This window comes from Bombus pascuorum, chromosome 9, assembly GCF_905332965.1.
Source record: "Bombus pascuorum chromosome 9, iyBomPasc1.1, whole genome shotgun sequence".
Taxonomy (NCBI): domain Eukaryota; kingdom Metazoa; phylum Arthropoda; class Insecta; order Hymenoptera; family Apidae; genus Bombus; species Bombus pascuorum.
The window spans coordinates 16,704,130-16,726,619 of record NC_083496.1 but is presented as its reverse complement, the minus strand read 5'-3'; the positions used below and the strand labels follow the sequence as shown (position 1 = coordinate 16,726,619).

The following is a 22,490-nucleotide window of genomic DNA, read 5'->3' as shown; positions in this document are numbered from 1 at the left end:
AGGATTATAACTGGCATCATAAAATATCGAAAAACACATTCTGGGTCAGTCAAAGTCGATATGTCAATTTACCACCTACCTACTGCCTTCTTGATAGTTTCCAGCGGTGCAAATTAATTCGTACCTTTCTTCGAAAGAAAAACGTATAGGCTCACCTACTATCATAAAATCATGAAAGAAGAGCGCATAAAGTTTCGTTAATGAACGGAGTCATGGAATTACGTAACATTGCTAGACACCGAGCGATCGTGACCAAATCCACGCCACTCGTATTTTTCAACTGTATGCACGTCTCGATTATAAAATTAATAATTATAAAGCGCCATACTACAACTTGAAGCACGATTTTCCGTAAAACCTATAAAAAACGTCTATGTACGTATCTTCTTCTAGTTGCCTCCAATTTCAATCGAATTCAAGCGATTTCAATAGCACCGAGCGAATGAAATTACGCAACTGAAATGTAGGCAACACTGGAGAAGCACTGCGGAGATGTACGCAATTACCGCGGAGCGAAACACGTGGAAGTGCAAATTTTGATTTTGCTGGCTGGTTTTCGCTCTTTCGATTCGAAACTCGAGCCACCCCGCTAACGAAATCAACGCGTAGCGGAACGCGGCCCAGTCCGAGCACGGTTTATCGAATGAACTTTTTAATAAATCGTCTATCTGGCGTCCGTGTCGACTTTGCAGGGTCGTGCCAGGCCGCGAGGCGGATTCTGGCGGACGACGAGAGCGCGCGATTCCGAATAGCTACACGCGTGCTTAAACCTTTGTTGCAGAGAGAAGTACGGACTCTCTCTCAAGTACCATTCCGAAATTATTACATTCTAGTGGGGTAGATATTAGCTCCGCGCGTATGCTTTCATTAGACGTTACCTTCGAGCGTTTCAATTTAACGCGGAAACCACCCCTCAGTCTCGTTCACAGGTCTATAATATCCGACCAGGCACTTGCCGACTCTCTAGCGTGCTTCATTTGGACGTCGATCGAGTTCCAGCCATATCTCACATTCCAGTTACGGCTACCAACGAGTTTCCGAACGGCGATGCCACGTTTCTGCAAATATTTTGCCACTCGACGCGGCCGGCTTTTGCTTAATTGCCGAATCTGCCGGTGTACGCCGTTTACGCGAGGTCGCTTTTCACCGCGATCCACGGTTCACGGTTGCTTTCCACCGTCAAGCGTCTTCTCGATCCTCGCCAGCCGGTCCACGGAATCGGCTTTCGATTCTCCGATTCACCGTGATTCGTTTGAGTTTACACGTTTGATCTCGAATCGCGCCGGATTTGTGAATTTTGCATAGATTTAATTGAGTGGTCGGATCTCGTTGATCCAGTGGATTGTTGTTTTAAGGGAAAAATGATGAATTGACCGAATAAACGATTTTGTTTATACACGCGCGTATCACACCGTAGCAAAGTTGTCGAATATTATAGATTTTCATTAAGAAGATTTTTGCTGCATTTTTGCCAGACCGGTTTACAACGTTCATCCTCTGATACGCGTGAAACTTTCGAGTATCATAAATTTACGTTTGGAAAGTTTTTATTCGGAAGAGGATTTAAGGTTGATTACGGTCTGGTATATAAATTGATTCGATTAGCGGAAGTATTTTATGATGCACGCATTTGTTAAAAATCTATATGCTTGCTGGTATTTTATTCGGTGAAAATGAAGGAAGAACGTATAAAAGATTTTAATCGAGGCTTTCAACATTAATTGTTCCAAGTTTCAAAACTTTCTATCGTCCTTTTTTTTTTTCCTCTGATATTAATTGGCGGCTAAGAATGTTATTGAAAACGTGCCAGGAGCTTGATTATTTCAACCTCGTAATTGTATTCGCTGGTGGCCTTCAGCTGCGAGCATTTTTGCGAACGAGAACTCCGCCTGCTTAATCCACCCCTGAGAATCGTTCGACGGAAACTTGTGGTCGGGCCTCTTCTTGTGTATGTCCAAAGTTTAATTAGTTTTTAGAATGTATTGAGCGACGGAGGGACAGGTTAAGTTCGGTGCAAGTTCTAGTGGCGGGACAATTTTACCGGGAAGTTTTTCAATTTTCTCAACTCACCGACTATTCCCGGAAAGGATCGGGGACGTCTCGACGCTTCTCTCGTTATCCCAGATTTGTTTATTGTTATCTGAAAGAATCCGAGCAGATCGCTGAAACTTTCGAAGAAATGTTTTATTTTCCGATCGACATCGATATTCGTTGATCTTTCGATTAATTAAATTTGACGTGTAATATACTTGATATGTTTTATGATAATGTTTATAATTATCGAGTAACGATTTGTTTTAACTCTGTTGCAATGGTGATTGAGGTCTGAAAATGATATGCAAAATCCTTAATATTTCCAAAACTCTCTGCAATTTCTATATTCTGGAGAAAAAAAAAAAAATGAGGGACGAAAGGGAAAGAGTAGCGGATAAATCAGGCACGGAATATACAGAAAGAGAATGTTTTGTTTATTAATTGGAAAGTTGAGAATCGGTAGAGATGATAGGGCAATTGTCTACTAAAGAATTTTCTAAGACAAGAGATAATCGTTTCTTCATTGAGACATAAAATAATAATTCTAAGGAGTTTTGGATAGTTTTTTCCAAGGATGGAGAATAGTTCTAACCTGATAATTTTCATTGGTTCAGATAAAAATACGCGAAACTCGATTACGACACAGCCTCTTTAGATTTGTCTCCCGTCTCTCGGTTTTTCTTTATCTCCATTTCATCTTCCGTTTGCCTCGTCCTCGCCCTCAGTTGCTTCCATCTTTCTTTCTCTCTCTCTTTGTCTAACTGAGCCAAGACTTCGTTAATGGAAATTGATTACCGCAAGAAGACGATATCTAAATCACGTTGCTCTCTCTTCTAGTACGTCCAAACTTTATCCCCCTCCATCTACGGGTAGCAATTCTTTACCCGACAATTTTCTTTCGCGATAATCACGTCGACGTATACCAGACGGATTTTCTCCAACTGGTATTTTTCCACTTTCGAATTCTCTATTTGAAATTGAAATAATTGTTTAATTGGTTAATCCCGGCACGATTGAAAAACAATTTATTACATTCTAAATGACGTGATTATTGATCTAGTTGTGGTATGCAGTATCGGTTCGAAATGCGATATTAATGTAAATTTAACAATGTGAATTATCCTGTTTTATTCGACTGTGATTTACTGCGAAACTCGTTCCGGCTATTTGTTATAAAATATAATCAGTGAATTTTAGCCATAATAACCAGAATTTTCGAACCACGTGAACGCATAATCGTAGAGAGAACGCACGTGTAGAGAACTATGTAAAATTTATCCGAATCTCAAAATTTCCTTCTCCCAGGGTACTTCTTTTTTCTTCTTTTATCAAATTTGATACTACGATAACCGGTCTTTGATTCATTCCTAAATATGCCATATTCGACATAAATAACTGCAGTTAAAATTGTACACGATGATACTTTCGATCGTAATAAGAGTGAACATTGATTTTGTCAAAAGAATCTACATGTTCTTAGTAATTTGCAAGGGAAGGGCTATTTTGATGGGCTTCTAACGATAGTTGGTAATTTAATCGATTGAAAAATCTGTAGATTAGCGTAAAAAGCTGTGATCAAAAATTCTTTCAAAGAAGATACTATTCTTGAGAGGTTTTGACTAACGAGCTGCGTTCGCAGTTCTATAGAAGCACGGATTGCGTGCTTCTGTAGCGGATTAAGGGCGAGACACATCAGTATGGGCGATGGAGTCGATTTTAAACTCGTCACAAGTGGATTTAGCACCTTCCCTGGACTATGCAGCCGCCGACGCGGCGTCGCCGAGACCATGCAAGCTGTTATCCAGCAAGTCGGTATTCTTGATCCCGTTCCGCAGTGAGCTCTGGACTTACTGCTAAAACGTGGGAAGATTTACTTGGAAACTTAAGTCCTGGCTAAAGATTTATTACCGGCCTCTCATATCTTCGAATTCTTGACTACTGCTGCGCACACCGATGCAATGTTCTGCATTTTGATGTCCTTTTGCAACTACCACGATACAGAACAAAGCAAGCATCCCCGTCTTCACAAGTCGACGCGTTTCTGTCGCCTCGAAGTTGACAATAATCTTAATTATAGCGTTGTAATAATTTTAATTTGAATGTTGAGGTAAATATGAAACAAAACAAATGAAACTATATTTAAGAGTAAGATAGACATGAGATGATAATAACGTAACTTGAAAATGACCCTCGTTAAACAGATCTGCTTTCTACGAATTTTCTTTCTGAATTTATAAAGCTACGGCTATTTTACGATTTACATCGAATTCTCTCGTTAATCCTCGAATCATTCCTTACAGAAGCATTCACTCGTCCACTTTTACTGTCACGTAATGAATAAATTGTTTTTAATCTTATTTATTCAATCTATTTGTCTCAACTACAGCGAGTTAAAATTTAATTATCGGAGAATCTAGCTGACCGAATCAAAATCTAATTGCACTTCATATTTTCTTTATTTCTTGAATCGTATTTGAAGGAAGATAATAAATTAGGAAACAGACGTAGACGATTTATCATAGAACAATCGACCACGTACAAAGTATAATCCTCTCTGTGCAATGGTAAATCGCGATACCATGCTTTTCCCATGACTGTTCGAACGTCGATGATCCTATAGACCGTTTTCCTAGGGACAGTCGCTTCCTCCGACTTGACTTTGTGAACATTTCACGTCCGAAGCCCCAATTAAGTAGAATGACTGACCCATCCTAGATGTCGAGAATCTACTGACTCGCGGTCGCTTCCAGAAATCGTTCGGCGAACGTGGACATAACTTTATCGGTTGACGCGTGTTTACGGGGCGCACCCTGACCGGGGTTGGCCCATTGTTTGCCCTGTGAAGCGCACGCAACGCGGAATCATCCCTTGACGCGTGACTTACGTGCCTGTAAAGCCAAACACAATCGGACGGGTCGCGTATGAATACGTATACTTGGCGGAAGATTCACGCGATGAGTGGTCAAGTTGCACGATCGAAGGGAACTTGGGCTTCCTGGAATGAGAGAGCATGTTGTTAAAAGTGAAACCGAAAGTGTTTAATCAAAGAACGATTATGGCATAAAAGAAAGTTTTATTATTAGAAGTGGTAAAGCGGTCAAAGTGACTAACTCGTAATTTTCCATGGCAATTTCATAAATTTATTGATTCGAGCGATTTTCGCTCAAGTACACGTATGAGTTTATCCGAGCGAAGACCGCAGGGAAGAAATAGGATAGTCACATTTTCCATATTTAATAAGGTAGCAGTTTTAAAATTTAGTACATTGTCAATTACTCTTAAGGCAAAATATATATTTTCCTGTCGTCTTTATAATTCAAAGATATTACTCGTTATAAGATTAAAATAGCGAAAGATATTCAAATATCGAAGATATTGAAATTTTGCTTGTTTTAATAGTTACATCTTTGAGTACATTAACGGTACATTTAACGTAACTTATTTTCATTTTTATATCCTTTTCGAATGATAAAGTAACATTAAAACAAAAAAAAAAAAAAAAAGAAAAGAAAAGAAAAAAAGGAAAGAAACAACAAAAATGTACTTTTATATAGTATATGTCTAATCTACGATATCTACGATATCTGCTAGTATTTATGTAAGTATTTATCTACAATTATTTGTAAGTATTTATCTTTGATAGAAGTGATAGGTAACAGATAAATATTGCAGATATAAATTGTCTTATTTTAGCGATCGTTTGGGGGTAATCTTAGGACTTGCGGTTCCTCGATACGCGCGCAAGGTTGAACTTCGATTCGGCTCGAATTCGCTATGTGCGTCCCCGTATTATAGGACGACCAGCTACCCCATTGGATTAGGAGACCCCATAGAGGGAAAAATGTAATATAAAAGGCTTACCGGCTAAGCTGTTAATATGTTGTAGGACGATGTGTCCGAGCGGGAACTATGTATATATTACACTACTCAAACATATGTCTTTTCTGATCGTGTTTGCGTAGAGAATACAGAGGTTGCGGAGACGCTATGGATCATTCGATTTCGACTACAATCAAGAAACGACTCTTTGATTCTACAGGATGAACGGCATTCCGATAGCAACACCGCGATTAATAGACAAATTTTAAATATGTATCTCATACACGCTATTCGCTACGAGTTTGGAATCATTTTTTGAATCTGCTGTTAATATCGAAATTAATTCAGGAAGTGATGAATGAAAATTTTATTTTCATCGACTGACTTTTCAACGATGAAATTTTCAGCTAAATCTATTTTAAATTCTTGGATTCGGTAGAATACGTAATGGTCCCGAACTAACGAACTCTACAGATCAGGAATGGAAATTTTATTTACATACTTTCGTGGATCTTTGGGTAGCATAATTCCGTATTTACTTCCTCGATACTACTGAAACATATTGGTAATTCCATACTTGTGACCATGTACGCTCGATGTACAAGTTGTATTTTCAAACGATCTTCCATAATACAAAGGTATTATCAGATTTTTAACGGATCGTTATTACGAGCCTTAAATTAATGAAACGAAACGATATGATCGTGTCCTCGCGATCTATAATCATCCTGTCGCTTAGAATCGCGATCAGTCGCAGCGAAAGATGCTTATCGAGCTAAACGAAACGGACACGCTAAACAGAGGCTCGGTGTAGACAACACTTAATATATTTGCGTTTGAATTACGCCCTTACCGATGGCGGCGAAGAAGCAAAAGGGGAAAACGGGACGAGCTGCGAGACCAACGTGCCGCCACGTGCCGCCACGTGGCCGAAAAACTAATTGAGACATGAAATTTATTTGCCACTGTGATGTCAGATTCAATATTCTCGATGAAAACTTTGCATCGTATGTGAGCATTCCGAAATGGCTGTTTATTTGCCTATTTATTAATTTTTCGAATACTGTTTTTAAGAAAACGCAATCAGATTGATCGCAAGTCAGATATATTTATTTATACTTTAGCTTTTCGACGAATAACGCAGAATTTTAACAACGATATTTATTAACAACGGAGCTACTATTTATTTCGACAAGATGCATAAAAGTGTAAAGAATAATGGTGCGCGTGAACTTTGATCGGACGGATGAACTCTAATCGGAATATTCCTGGCAACGGGTTTACATCCTCTTCTGGCTGGAAACCGCCATCGAGCAACGATAAATAACAATATGAAGCTCGTTGTACTGCTCATAAAACTCTCACGAAGCCGCCCCCGTGCGTCGGTCCTTCGACGCCTCGCCGACCAAAGGCCTGGAAAAAGCCGACAAATTCCCCTCTTCGGTCGAACGATCAAAAATTCACGGTGTGATTAAAAGGAGTCCCGACAGTGCGGTCCTTTCCATCGACAACTCTGTTCCTCTCCTTTTAACTCGACCGCCTTCCATCGACAAGACAGCCATCGCATCGTAGCCATCGAAACGATCACGCGTCGCTGCGTGTAACGCTTCTCTTGCGAAGAAGAGAGAAAGATGAAAAGACGGAAGAAGCGAGCGATATCGTTCGCTATTTTGGCGCGCAAAATTAATCGTCGCCGCTCTGTCATTTCGATTTTGATCTTAACGGGCGAGAGCAGCGAGCCGTTATACGAGGCCGCTCGATATAGGTAGCAATCCGGCAGTCTGCAGTTAATTTAGAGGCCATTTCCTCTGTAAATAGCCAATAAAAGCACGGTGCGCGTTCGCGCTCCAACTCGCTGGCGCCCGCGTTCACCCGCTCGGCTACGAAGGGGTAGGTAGGTGAAACGACGACGAGAGGGGTCGATGTCGAGGAGGGACGGGAGCGAGACGGGACGCAATATTATAAAATTTAATGTCTTGGTTTACGGGCCGCGGAGCCGGCTATAACCTCGCCCCGATATTTACTGGGCAATCGCGAGGCTATATTGTACGCCGATCCAAACCAACCCGCCCTCTTACACCCTCTCGTCCGACTTTCGCCGTTGTTTCACGTTATTTCGCGCTCGACCTTTCCCGATCGGCTTTTCGATTAGGTCTTCCAACCATCGAAGGTCGTTTCGCGGACAGATTTTTCCCAGAGTAGAATCGCGCTATGCGATCCACGTTCTAACGGAGTTCGCTACAGGTTTCCATTGGTTCGTTTGGAAACTTGGAACCGGCAAAATTTGGATCGGCAAATTGCGGTTCGAACAGGATCCAACCATAATGAGGAAGAGCCGTGGCAAGTCGGACTTGAGTCGCGATGACGAAGTTGAGGATCGCTTTTGTTCTGGATAGCTGTTTTCTAAATCGTGAAGTTGAAATGGTAAAGGTAAATGGAACGTATATACCGTGTGCGTATAACGAGTTGCAAAAGTATTCGGATGCTTGCTGATTGACAACAGAGCAACAATACGTAACAACCTATGCTTTGCTTAGACGTCACAGAGAGAAGGGAGAGTAAGAGCGAAGAAACAAAAAGCGTGTACACGCTGGACGAATAAAGAGACTTTGGCAACCCCTAGCAGTATTTTGCGTCGACGCGACGTTAAGAAAACCAACAACGGAGCTGGATAAGAGATATCGTTTCCGACGAAGAACGGATAAAAACTAGTCTTTCTCTCTCTCTCTTTTCAAATGTAAACGCTTTTACTTTTCTCTGAAAAACGCTCGAGTTTAAGCCAACAAGTACGCGTTACATAGATTTTCACTCCTCCGACATCGAGATTAATGCTAAAAGCAATTAACGAAAAAACATCGATAACGATAATATTGTTAGCGCCTGAAACGATATTTACCGGCCGAAGCAAACGTTCTCTAAACATTCGCAACTTCTCCCTGGATTTGCCTGTACGTCGGTGGTTGCGAGGCTACTCCGTCAATCAATCGTAGCGGAGCAAACTTTCTTCCACGTGCAGTGTCCACGAGCAGAACCAACGGATTCATTATCGGTCATTTAGTTGGTCAGCTGGCCGAGGCGAGGAAGCGTACAGAGGGAAAAGTTGGCCGATGCCGGGTCCCTTAATTTTTTATTATCCCGGTATAATGTGGTTTCGGGAGGCTGAGACGTTTACCGTGATATAATGGCTGGTGCAAAGGGTTTTTCCGTGCGACGCGGCCTCGAAAAGCAACTGTTTATCCGTGTGGCTGTTCCTCCATGTACGTACAGAGGTGTGTTGTATTCGTAGGCGAAACGATATACGTAGGTAGGGCGCACGGAAGGATCTATCTCTGGCGGATAGTCCGGGTGGCTGCTCTTTCTCCGTATCAGCACGGGCTGCTAGGTAGCTGGGTGTAGGCCCCGCACATAGAAACGGCAAAACACAAGACACGGCGGAGGAGAAGCCAGGAGGAAGAGGCAGAGCAGTAGTTGGAGGGAAAGGGCAGCCGAGGTAGCGACGTCACCACGGAAATCAAGAGTAATGCCAACACGAAACTGCACTACCCCTCGCACACCCTTGCCAACCTCACTCCTTTCTCGCACCATTCGTTCTATATCTTTCTCATTTCACCGTTGTCTCTCTTGCACAGAACTCCTTCCTCTCTGTCTTTTGTTTCGCCTTCTCCTCTCCTATGTTTCCTCCTTTCCTTCTCTTTCTCCTTCGTGCTTCCTCGTTTCGCTCTTTACCACGATGCTACTCTTCCCTAGTCTCCGGCCACCCTCCTACCGCCTTCGCATTTCACCTCCCGATCTCACCTATCCCTGGGGAATAACCCCCTTACAGTTCGTGCTATATGGAGCGGCACCGGCGAATAGAAGAGCGACAGAAAGCACGCCGGCTATATAGGAAGCCGAGCCCGCGACTACGGATACGCTCGAATCCAAGAATTTCGTTCCTTTTCGCCTTTCCTCTCCTTTTTCCCCCTTTCCCGCCTGCTGTTCGCGAAAGCAACGCTGTTCGGCCCGTGTATCGCGCGAGGTAATGCGCGCATCCTTGAAAGCCCGTTCGCCGTGTCTAGCTTCGTCGGCTTCGTTCGGCTTGCCACGAGATTTGTAAAAATAATGCTTCGCGTTGACTAAGAACCGTGACAGGTCGAGAAAGATCGTGGGAATAGTCGCGACATAAGAAATCTTTGATGGATTTTAACTCTCGATCTTAACTTCTCTCCTTCTTGCCAAGCCAAGCTGTTTATCCGTTGCTTACCTATCGCTAATTTCACTTACGTTACGTCGGATAGAGCTTATACTTTGATAAATTATAAAATGAGTCAAGAATTTCAAATTCGATAGTTTCCTTTCAGAATTTCCTTCCACTTTCTCCATATCATTTCACAGGATTACTCGAAAACGTGCATGGTTTTTCGGTGTTCGGTTCAGGACTAATCGATGATCGTAAAGTTGCAGAACTGACCTCGATGATCTGAGGTCGGAAAACGAAAGTGAACTGGTTTCTCACGAAAATCCCACTCGTGAAAATGTGGCCATTCGTATGATCGGCCGTATCTGTGCATCCCCTATAACGGCCCCTAGAAACGTCTTTTAATATACACTATATCTTCGAAGGGCCCGGGGATTTCCCTTCGTTTACCCGACCGAGAAAATACACAAGTTGCTTGTCTTAAATCCGTCATTACACGCGTATTAACCTCGTTCGCCATTCCCTTTCTTTCATCGCTTTTTCCTCCGTAATCACTTGCACTTTTTCTTTCTTTCTTTTTATTGCAAGATAAATTCTCATTTGTATTCAATCTATTTTTGTTCTTTGATGTTTTATTCTAGTTTTAGTTTTGTTCTTGTTGTCTCGTTTCACGAAGAATTATTTCAGCCAATCGCGCTGTTCAAATATGAGATTGGAAAACTAAAGTTAGTCTGTCGTTGACATTTTTTTTTTTTTTTCATTTCGACGATATTCCTTATAGGAAATCGATATTAGTGGTAATAAACGTTCAGGAATAGACGTGCCACAAATACTCGAAAGAAGATGACAAAGAACGTGGATTAACCGTCCGTCAAGTTTTTTCTCCAGAATCGTCGTTTACTTTTGGTGCTTGCGCTACTTAATTTAATGCGGACAAAGAGAAATATATGTCACGACATCGTGGAAGTACGAGCAGTCGTATCTGCGAGAGCGAACAGCAACGGTTCGACATCGAGGAAACGTGCAGGCCGCAAGATGGATCCTTCTCAGCTTATATCGCAATTAAATTAATTTCGTTCAATTAATCGGTAGTTAAGATGTTTAGTAGCAAGTGAAAGAGTTTAGTCGCTGTCTTCCACCCTTACTCCTAATCCTATAGCTGTTACGCTGTCTTTCGCTCCAACTTTACGTGTTTATCTTTCCCTTCCGTGTCAAGCTAACTTCCAAACAACCGATGAATTCCTAGGAACGTGCGTAAGTTGACTTTGAAAACTTATAACGAAGAAAGAACGGGTGATAGGGGAAGTAGGAAAAACGCAGCAACTCGATTGACTCAGTTTTATTCGCATAACATTAATACATAGCGTAACAATACTTTTATACGAGATATTTTAAACTTACACGATACTTTGCCGATTCGCGATAAATACACGTACAAACGATACGAATTCTTACGGTAATTAAGTACACACGATATTTACACTTTATTTATAATTGTTACTTATGTTAAAAAATGTTACCGATGGTTTTTGACAGCGATGAAATGGAAGATGATCAAATTGAATAAGACGATTTCAAAAAATTGCATAAAAATTAATATACGATTATATATATTATAGCGCGAAAAAATTTGATCCTGCGGCCCTCTAGCAAATAAGATAAGAAATATCTTTGAGGAAGTTTCGCAGGATAGATTAGGTAGATTTCTGCATGTCGCTATACGTCGATAAGATCTTTTTCTACGATACGACGATTTCTACCATATCAACGTACGATATTCTAGCAGACATTACTTTATCGATACAAGTTTCGTCGTATATGAATAAATTTTCGTTCGAAAACCTTCGTCGTTGATTCTTTACCGAACGAAAAGACCCATATGCGTTAGTTTATGAACGTATTTTCATTTATAATCGAGTAATTATTTCGCAACTCGGATCTGATTAGATCTGCTAACCTTTCCATTGCCTGAAAAAAAAAGTCACTACATATATCGAATAACGGTAACTTTCGTGATTCGGTCGATATTAAGTAATTTGGACCGGTTTAATTGTAAGTTTGAATTTATTACATTGTTGGAACTTACCAAGTTCATTTCTTCGTAAGAAGCTTTGGAAAAACTTGCTCTAATAGCGTTGCATGGTTTGCTAGGATCCTTCATAAAGGCTGCACCGGGCGCCATTATGACACCCTCCGTGACTCCTCGCTGCATAATCATCTTCCATGTATCCTTAATGTCTCGAACTTTGATCCAGAGGAAGAAACCTCCCCTTGGTATCGTGAAATCTACTAAACCTGCAAAGTAGGCGATACATATTAATATGCCACCACTAATAAGGATAGCGTTACTAATCGTAGGAATATTGAAATAATTTCCGTAGATTTAAGAGAAAAATAGTATTCAAATGCGCGGCACGTGTTTAAAGTAAAACGAAACATCAACAATCGTAAACATAATTAAACAAATAAGTTAATCACAACTATGATAACTAATTGATTAATAAATTAATTGTTTTTCAAAATTACACTCAAAATGAATAATTTAGCAAACGACATATATATTTAATTTAAATATTTAAATATTTAAATATTTAAATAAAATAATTTAGCAATATTAAATTTAATTTAAATTTATAAAATTTCTTTAAATTTATTAAATTTTTAAAATATTAAATTTAAATTAAATATTTAAATATTTAAATTAAGAAGAAGAACTGTCGAGAAAATAAGCATGTTCCATAGTAACGATTATCCGCTATTTGTAAATTATACGAACCGCTCAAATGCTTTTCAGCGAGTCTGGCAATAATATCCCTTCGTTGTTTATAGAACCGCCTTATCCCCATGAAATGTTTCATCATTCCGTCGTATCCCCATAATTTCATCAGCTTGTACAGTATCACCTAGAAACAACGGTTAGTCGTGAAGAAATCGTCCCTTCTTCGCAACCGCGTATGATAAAAACCGTTCTGTGTTTACATTTACGATAACAACCGACACGCGCCACCGTTGATACGGGATGGGCATACGTCCAACGATAATTACGCGAAGCGTGCGAAGCGCTGTCGATATTTTTCACGCGATTTATCTTCATACCGAAGAAATAATATTTACGTCTACAAAATGATACATAATAACCATCGACCGTATCTTTGCGAAGCGTGCAGTGACATATGTTTTATTGACGAATGCGTCGGAAATCGTATCGATGCGTACTTTATACGTACGTATGTATTTACGCGTACACGCGGACTTTGAAAAATTGCGACGATCGAAATTCGCGCATCTTGGAACTTTTTTTATTACAACGTTACTAACCTCTGGTTATAGCAAGATCGTAAACCGATAACTCAGAGAGAGAGAGAGAGAGGGTCGCTATTAATCTATCTGTAGGTACATCATTTCCAAGCAAGTACTAGAAATTTGTATAATCATCGTAATTATGATTATCGTGAGGATTATAATCGAAGCTTTCCATCGTGTTTTATCGTATTGGGATAAAATCACGATTAGAGACGAAGCTCGGTGAGTTTTACCGACGGTGGAGAATTTATGGGGTAGAAAAGCAACCCTACCAACCTGGGATAATGTAGGGGCATGGAGGTGACTGCTCTGCAAGTGGAGTTCTATACTCGCTAACAGTGGAGCCGCTGCTGTGATGAATCCCAATCTCAGACCACTGCTGATCACTTTTGAGAACGAGTCCAATCTGATCACTCTGCCTTCCGTGTCCAACGATAAGAACGATTTTGGTTCCACCTGCGCATAACCCATTTCGCATGCTATCAAAAATTGTCCGCTATGGACAGTGACAATTATTCAAACTGTTATTTCAGGCAGTCGAACGTGGAATAACATTTAGTATGATTAATACAGAAACTAAATGATATTCTGGGTAATTGGTCGGAACGATAATTGATATTCATTCGACGATTTTATGGTTTTAACTATTTTGTCATGTGTTTCCAGAGAGATTGAAATGCTCTACGAATTTATACCGGCCAAAGGAATTAGAAAATTGCATAAACATCGCCATATAATATAATTCTTTTCGCGAAATTATATTCGACTTTTTACAAATTTCTCAACGTTTCGGATCTAGCGAATAGCAAGAATTTGAGATCTACGAGCGCGAGTAATTGTAATTTTTCATTATTAGTGTTATCGATAGCGTTAACTTCATTTTTCGTGCCACGCTACTTAACGTCAATAGCAAATTAATTTCTATCGATATGACAAATTTGTCATCTTTTCGCTTGGTAATTTTTATTTTGTTCGAACATTTTGATTATCGTATCTTTGGTCGAACGATCCTGCAGTTGCCTCTAATATCGTACTACGTGATATCCACGAGTTATCACCAAAAAGAACAAATATTTTCAAGAGTCGAGCGATAAGAAAGAAAAATCAACGAAATAAAAAGAGGAAACAAAATGTAACTATTTAGGAAATAAATGCGCGAGAAGAATAAAAATATCACTCACCTCGTTGAAGTGCATGAAATGATAGGGATCGTCGTCCAGGATCAGGAAGTTGTATTCGCACGCTATCCTGTAAATCTCCTTCCGCCTTTCCAACGGGATAATGACGCCTGTGGGATTCGATCCGGTGGCGTTTATGTACATTATTTTTGGCATTTTCTTGCCAGACAGCTGCCTGTTCCTCAACGTTTCCCTGAGAATCTCTGGAACCACACCATGCTCGTCCTGAGGGATCGGGATCAGTTCCACCTTATGCGGCGAGACCTGTAATCGAAAAGCCATTTTCTTCGAATCTACGCTATCGATCGCTGCATGGTAAAAATGTCCTGAATTCGTTGTAACGATTACCCGTTACTCCTTATTTGTCAATTGCCCGCTTAAAAATTCTCATCACTTGCCATATGCGTACATAATAACGAAGACCGCTTATCACAGAGATTATGTATCTAGCGAAGAGGGGAAGGCGTCTATCTATTGAAACGTACGACTTGATTTTTATGACTAGCCGTATAACGACGAGGAAAGATATTTATCCCTGGAAAGCTCACGTATTGATAAATCGGGATATAAGAAATGTAATTATCTTGAAACCACGAACGATTCGAGTTAATATTTTATACTTACAAAGAAATTCTTTTTCGGGTCATCGTAAATATTTCATCAGCACGATAATTCGGATTTTTCCGGATTTCTGATTTCTTTTATCTCATGCATAAGAATTTCAATGTTGCTTCGTATCTCTTACAGTTAACGCCCCGTTTACGATTAAATATCCTTTGAATTCCAATTTCTCTGTCGTTAATTTCAGAAAAAATAAAACAGCGAGAGAGAGATCGTTAATTCTTTCTATATAGTAAGAACGATATATCCCGAGAAGGGGTTAGGATTCTTTATCCTAAATAAAAGAGAAAGAAACTTTGTTTCGATCTTCTAAACGATTTAATCGCCGAATATCAAGAGAAACGCGATCGAGTAAAAAATAGTCGAGAACTACTCACCACAACTTCCACGCCCGGATAAAAAGGATCGTGCACCAGGAGAGGATCGCCGGGGTCGAGTATGGCCTCGAGAGTTTTGCTTAATCCGTCCTGAGATCCAGAGACGATCACGATGTCACGGCTCTCCCACAAGGGTGGTGCGTGCGTCCTTCTCTGGAACTCCCTCAGGCTCTGAAACCAATTTAGTATTCAATGTCGTTAAACATATTGAAGGCAATTGCGTTATCTCAAAGCGAGAGGAAAAAAGTGAGAAAGAAGCGGTTTAACTACAAACGTACGGTTACTCGCGCGTTTTTGATAAATGTAATCGTTATTCCAGTATAAATACCATTCGAGATCTTTATCGAGTGACAGGGATGATGTGACGTTTCATAATCATTCGGATATCTTTATCTTCGATTTTGATTGTATAATCCACGAAACAGCCGTGTTAACTCGCCTCTTCGTAATTACGGTCTATTTAATATAGATTTAGAAAGAATTTTAATCTTACTCTTCGTAGCTACGGACTATTTAGAGTAGAGTCTAAAAAATGTTAATCTTTTATCTGTATCGTTAAAGAAGATAGTACGTATATCGGATGGAAGAGCATAATGTAATGATCTAGTAAGTCGAGGTACCAAATAACGTGGCAAACTACGCGTCTCTGGTAACAGCAAAGATAGGAGCAACTATCATTATATATCGAAGAATAGCGCAAAATTGAAGAATCGCGTGTTTCTTTAGAGCCAAAATTCTTGCAACTGAGATTAAAAACGCAGCAACGTCAACATCCCCGCTTCTACGTTATTTTATCGTGTACGAAGCTTGTATATGGCATGGTTGTAGAGAATAGCAGAAACATAGAAATCATTGGACAAGGTATAATCAAAATTGTGCGGCGTGCCAATAACTGGCAATTGGAATCCATAAAACAAATTGCTCCGAGTGAAATCCAATTTTCAGTTACCTGAAGAAGCGGCGGGTAGCCCTGAGTAGGAATATACTGCAAAGCTGAACCCAATTCTCGTTCGTCAAGGGTGAAAGACGATCCATCTTTGAGTTTGATGGAGATCTCTGCGAAAGGGAAGGTTTCTTCGTTTGGCATACCCTCCGCTAACGAGACCACGTTCTTCGGCGCTGAATACGCTATTTTGGCTGAAAGACGCGCGAAAACACATCGTTAGAAAACTGTCCCTCCCCTCCGACTTTTTTATCCACCAATAACAATGAATAAGGTTTTCGACAAAAATCCTTATTTTATCTTCTTACTCAATTCCCTGGTAGTGGCCGATCTTCTACGTTTAGAGACTTCCGTCTTGAACGACGAATAATCCATCTCGAATTTTTCTCTCGTCTTGTGCATTTTCGTTCACTTTCCCTCGATGCACCTTGAAGGCCGATCGGCGCAGGTTCTAATATCAAACGGATCGAAAGCGAAACGAACGGTAAATAGCAAGTAAAACTATGGAAAAAATATGACTCTTTTTACGACAAATCCCGATATGCTAGTAACAAAGGAAACTTCTTGCCGGCGAACAGGAAACACGAACGAATGGAAAAGAACAGAAAATAAAAATGGATCGTTTAATAACACATTCTTTTTCATGAAACACCAACGCTATTACTATCAACACTGACAGCGCGGCTCGTTTACCCAGCTTTTATATTTAGCGATAGCTTTGGTTGCGTCAGATAGCATTAACATATTCGAAAAGGAATACACGGGAATACATAGTAATGCTTCGACTATTTACTATCATTACTATCAGCATTACCATTACTATCAACATTCGTGTCACTGTTCAAATACAAGTATCTTTTAGGATGATGAAAATGCTTCGACGATGGAGAAATTTTTTCAAGGAATTCGTTCTAGGATGTTACAAACAATAGTCATCGATGCGAGATTATGACTAGCTGTAAACAATGGTGTTGTAACGAGTTCTGATATGCAAATAAGAATAAATCTTGTACGGGTGGATGATTTTCTGAGTAAACGTCGATACTTTTGAAATGAAACGAATAAAGGAAACATTTAATATATCGAGCGTCTTATTTTTACCGTTGCGAGAAATGTTAGTCGATTAGAGTTATTGAAATAAAAAAAGAAAAGAAAAAAGAAAATAAGAAAATTGGACTTTGTTTCGTGAGTTAGCTCTAGACTCGTGGCGGGGATTTTTACATTTTTATAAATTTCGTATCGTGGATTTCAAGAAGTGGGAGATTTGGGATTTTCGATCATGCGTCGGATTTATCATAAACGTCTGACGAACGATTCTCAACACGTACGTCTGTCATGATGTAATAAAAGATCAGCGTTTCGTCTGGCTGAACGAATGACAGTAAAACTGATAGTAAAAATGACCCGGTTTCCGTCAACAGTGCCACCGTTAATGATCTCCGGGGCAATTACTCGACCGATACCAACGATACCAAAAACTGCAATTATCCTTCTCGTAACACCACGATTGCAATCGAACTGTTGCAAAAAAAAAAAAAAATGGGGGGGGGGAGAAAAATATCGAACTGAAACTATATTACTGTAGGACAAAAAAGAGACTAATCAAATCGAACTAGCCATTTGTTACTAAAACTCCAATATCGGGATAAAATCCAATATCGCCGTAAGTAAAATCGAACAAAACACTGAACTTTCGTACAAAGGTTTTTCTATGTCTAACGATTACGTCGTCCAAGCACGACGTGACGAGATTAATTGCTTCATTACGAAATTACTCTTCGTCTAAGCCTTTATCTTTCTTCTGTTTAAGGCAAAAACGCACTCCGTTTCGATCGTTTCTAGGAAAGTTGGTGAACGAACATACGTCAGGATACGGCTTGTCAACGACTCTATCTTTTTCGACTCTTCTTTCTTCTTTCATTTCGAGCGGGGCCAATTCGAAAAACATTCTTTTACATTCGCGATACATTCGTGGGAAGTTGTTAAGAGATAGATAAAGCGACGAATCAATGTCGATTCCTCGTCCGTTCGAGGATGATTCGTTGGCGTATCATCAACGAACCGCGACATTCGATCGTCAACGCGCGAGAAGTGGAAGTTTTTAATTAGAAAAGAATTAATCGGTCCTGATAAATTCTTTTCTTTTCCGTAATCGGTCGTTCCCTTTGAAGTATGTTTTTATACTTACAGGTTCACGAAAGTATTCAAACGTACGTCTACAAGTTGCAGACACTTTTTGTAAAATTGTATCTTATAATATGTTGTACGAAAGATTTTGAAATTTCACTAGCACTATAGCGAGACGTATATTTCACAGAGATCACAAAAATATCTCAACAGTCAACTACCAGTTATACTTAAACTGGCTGTTCATGCTGTATATTAATTTTTTACTAAATATACGTTTGCAATAAATATCTTGTAATTTTTACATAAATCTTCGAATTAGCTTCGTTTTACTTTCAATTTGAAAAAAATGTTTATGTGACAAGCGCGACATGCACGTAAAAGTTTTCTTTGATAAGTGTTCAAATATTTTCGTTGGCCAGTGGACACGTATTTTGCTTATCAAAGTGTATATTGTAGATCCTTCGGTGGGACGATCCAACTCCCACCAGAAAATCGCTGGAGCACGCCAGCTTTATTATTCTTTTTCCGCTGCTAATCTTATACAAGGTATTTCGTAAGCGTCGCGCGTCGCGCTGATGCAAGAAACGTCGAGGTTTGCTATGTAGACTGCGTTTCTTTCTCGTGCAACAACTCGTTTAATCACGTAGACTGTAGACGAAGGTCACGGCGAAAGGTGAGAAGTTTGCTCGAAGGGTAACTGCACGGTAAACCTTCTGGGTTTTGTATACCATTCACCAGATAAAAGTTGAGCGATACTTATTTGATTAACTAAACTACTAAATTCTTCTCAGCGAAATTCGACGAACCTCTGTTGTATCAAGTATTTGTGATACTTGCTTTAAGTTTATTTAGGAGTGATCGAGGGAATAGGCCCGATCATATCGAAGCAAGTGATATTTTTCACAGGTTCGAAGTTAATCATATGCAACTGATATGTAAATACTTACGAATATATATGCTAGGGCAGACTATTACGATTACATTATATACTACGTTATATAAAACTGTTTGAAACCTGATTAACGCTATCGTAATACACGATTATTATATTTTTTAAAATTGAAATCTGTAGGAACACGCGCATGGAAATTAGAAGGTATTTGCTGTGTAAAAGATGAAACACAGTATCGAAGATAGTATTATAGTATTATATGTTATCAAGGCCTATCATCAACCGTTACCACATAAGAAAATTTTTCAAGTAAATGCTTTTATACGTTCTATGCGTTTTCAGGTTTATTCGAAAATTTATTGAAAAAATGTATGTTAAAAAATGATTCAAAATTTTAAATGTTTTATCACGACACATGATATAACATATCTGTACAAAGTTTCTGTACATGTTCAAATTCTTTCAAGGACCACTATATGTGTGAGTGTGAAAATATATGTATATAACACAACATAGGAAATGGCACATTCTCAAACACGTGACCGAACTACATCGCACCATTTGATTATGCAAAATCCGAGATGGCATCGCTTTATCCTTGTAGTCATAGATATACCATATTTGAGCCAATTACGTAATGCACGGAAATAGAAAGATATCCGTGCGGTTTTATAAAAAAAAGTAGGCTATAATCGTATCACGATTAAAACGATTAGACGAATTGTAAGAAACTCGGAGAAGAAGAATTCGTCTCCTATAAATTTGGTATCTGCTTATGTGAAATCGAGAATTATTTTTGACACCGATTTCAGTTCGCTCATACTCGAATTTTCAAAGTTCAACGGCACCGAATGAATCGTGTTTCGAAGGAATTCAAACGAAAGCAACATTCACACAGTGGTTTCGCGTAAACCGGTTGGATAACGTCACACTGTTGCGATTTCATTTGCCACTTTTCTCGGCTAATGAATTTAAGCAACCGCCAGACTGACATTCAATCACATCTATTACCAATAAAATCAATATATTGTCTTGTTGTCATATTCGCGTCATCGTATAGTTATCATATAATAAACATACTTATCAAGTTTTATAGAGAGATTAAAATGTTTGTGGAATAAGTACGATACAATTTGTTAATAGACAGTATCAGATAGGCATTGTTAATATTCATGGTTGTTAGGTATATTCGATATATTTATTTGACTAATGAGTAAACATTCTAATATCAAACTTTTGATAGCGTAATAAAATAACGAAAAATTAAGAATGAATAAGATTTCAAAAATAATTATTTCTTGTGTTTCCGTATCAAGTATAAAAACTAAGTACTTTGATGGGACGATAATCTTTCTTTAAAAAAAAAAGAAAGCATTGATAATTCTATACATCGTTATATATTTAATGATTTGAAATTTACTATATATATACTATTATATGTTTAATGGTTTGAAAAAATATCTTCTTCGTAATCTCAAAGTAATTTCTACGGAAAGCTTGCTAAGTTTTCATACGATTCTTTTAATTCGCTGATACGATAGTTTAATAAGGTGCAAGATTGCATTTGAAAGTTCAACGTGATATTAATCAACGAAATCCATTTGTTTTGGATCGATGTTAGTTCAATCGCTAATTAATCGTCCAGAGGTTGTCATTAACGAATTTTTCAGAATAGGTAATAATACGAATGACAGTAACAGACATCTATAATGCTAATTGTAATTATAACGGCAATATAATGATAATTTGAGATTGTTACGATAATTAGATATTGTTACAGATACCGAAAAGATCAATGTTAAATAACACAAATATTTGCAAAAATTACACGAACGATTCTTATCGATTATCATTGTATTATTTGCCTGTTTACGTTAACATGTTTTTCCACGTATGCACATGATGCAACAATCGTCATTGCTTAACGTCGCTGCGATAAAGAGAAATCGAGCGTGCTCACCATTTTACGACTAGAAAATTGCAATATATCATTGATGGATAGACTCCTCGGATTCTTTATTCGATTTTATTTGGAATCTTTATTCGATAATCTTGTTTGTTCTTGAAATCTATTAATATTCCAATTTTCAACCAACATGTTTTCGAATGATTTCGAACGACGATTATCGAAAAAGAAAAGATGGTCATGGTCGTTCTCCTTAAGAAGCGATCTCGATTCCTGATTTTTAAACGATATTAAGTTTTCCTGGTAGCGACATCTTACGCTTATTTGGCAAACTATAATAAATATTTAAGCGTTTGTTGCTTCCACAGATTCTGGAAACAAAAGCAAACATTGTTAGAATTTATAATTATTTGAAAGGTCAAACGATCGGCTACAGAAAGAGGCGCGCTAGTAAATAAAGAGGAACGTGACTATACAATATTAGGACAATCCGCGGATGAAAAGACGGTCGTTGTCTTCAATGGGTGGCAATCCGTGCGTACATTCGCGTGTTGCAAAAGTTGAAAATTCGGCGGAGGAGATCTCATTGAGAATATCGAGGCGTAGCTTCTGAAAATTCGCAAATATATACTCTGAGACGCGTGATGACCGTTGGCGAGGTAGAAATAAAGAAGATCCGATCAGGTGCTCGAGGGAGAAGAAACTGGTCCGCGGATTGGCAGGCGACGGAGATGGAGAAACGTACTTAACGAACGGAGAAGTTCATTAAAAGCGAAACGACATTAGCCGACCTAAAATCAACTCTCCGACGATTCCGCTTACGCTTGCTTCCCACCTGAACGGCTCTCCCCACCTTGCCAGTCGGTGTCAGCTCCACAGGTGAGACAGAAAGAGCTGGCCTCTCGATGGAGGAGACGCGGCGGATAGTCGAGCGAGGTTGGACGAAGCCGAAGAGGAACAACGACGACGGTAACGAAGGTACGAAGATGACGAAAGAAAGAGGGAGAAAGGAGGAGGATGGTCGAACCGGCAGAGGCTAGAAAAGGAGGCGGAGCAGGAACCAGGAGGAGAAATCGTGTCGCAGTTCTCGAAAGCAAAGAGGTGAAAAAG

The 22,490-nt window shown here is 39.3% G+C and overlaps 2 protein-coding genes across 2 annotated transcripts in view; one reads left to right on the top strand and one right to left on the bottom strand.

The window, feature by feature from the left end:
* Positions 1–22,490, top strand: part of LOC132911028 (protein tipE) — a 232,202-nt gene that overhangs the window by 22,223 nt on the left and 187,489 nt on the right. The window lies entirely within an intron of this gene.
* Positions 11,354–17,155, bottom strand: LOC132911022 (kynurenine/alpha-aminoadipate aminotransferase, mitochondrial-like). The gene is made up of 8 exons (XM_060967340.1): positions 16,761–17,155; positions 16,459–16,646; positions 15,510–15,680; positions 14,515–14,775; positions 13,610–13,789; positions 12,807–12,933; positions 12,117–12,325; positions 11,354–11,998 (listed from the first exon to the last, which is right to left on the bottom strand). Exons 1-8 carry the CDS (start codon positions 16,852–16,854, stop codon positions 11,915–11,917), a joined length of 1,314 nt encoding a protein of 437 aa, XP_060823323.1. The 5' UTR covers positions 16,855–17,155; the 3' UTR covers positions 11,354–11,914.

Excerpts from the sequence above, each read along its gene's own strand:
- LOC132911022 (XM_060967340.1), bottom strand. The coding sequence starts at position 16,854 with ATGCACAAGACGAGAGAAAAATTCGAGATGGATTATTCGTCGTTCAAG. Across the intron at positions 16,647-16,760 it reads GGCCACTACCAGGGAATTGA|CCAAAATAGCGTATTCAGCG; the intron begins GTAAGAAGATAA and ends CGCGTCTTTCAG. Across the intron at positions 12,934-13,609 it reads ATGCCCCTACATTATCCCAG|GTGATACTGTACAAGCTGAT; the intron begins GTTGGTAGGGTT and ends CGTTGTTTCTAG.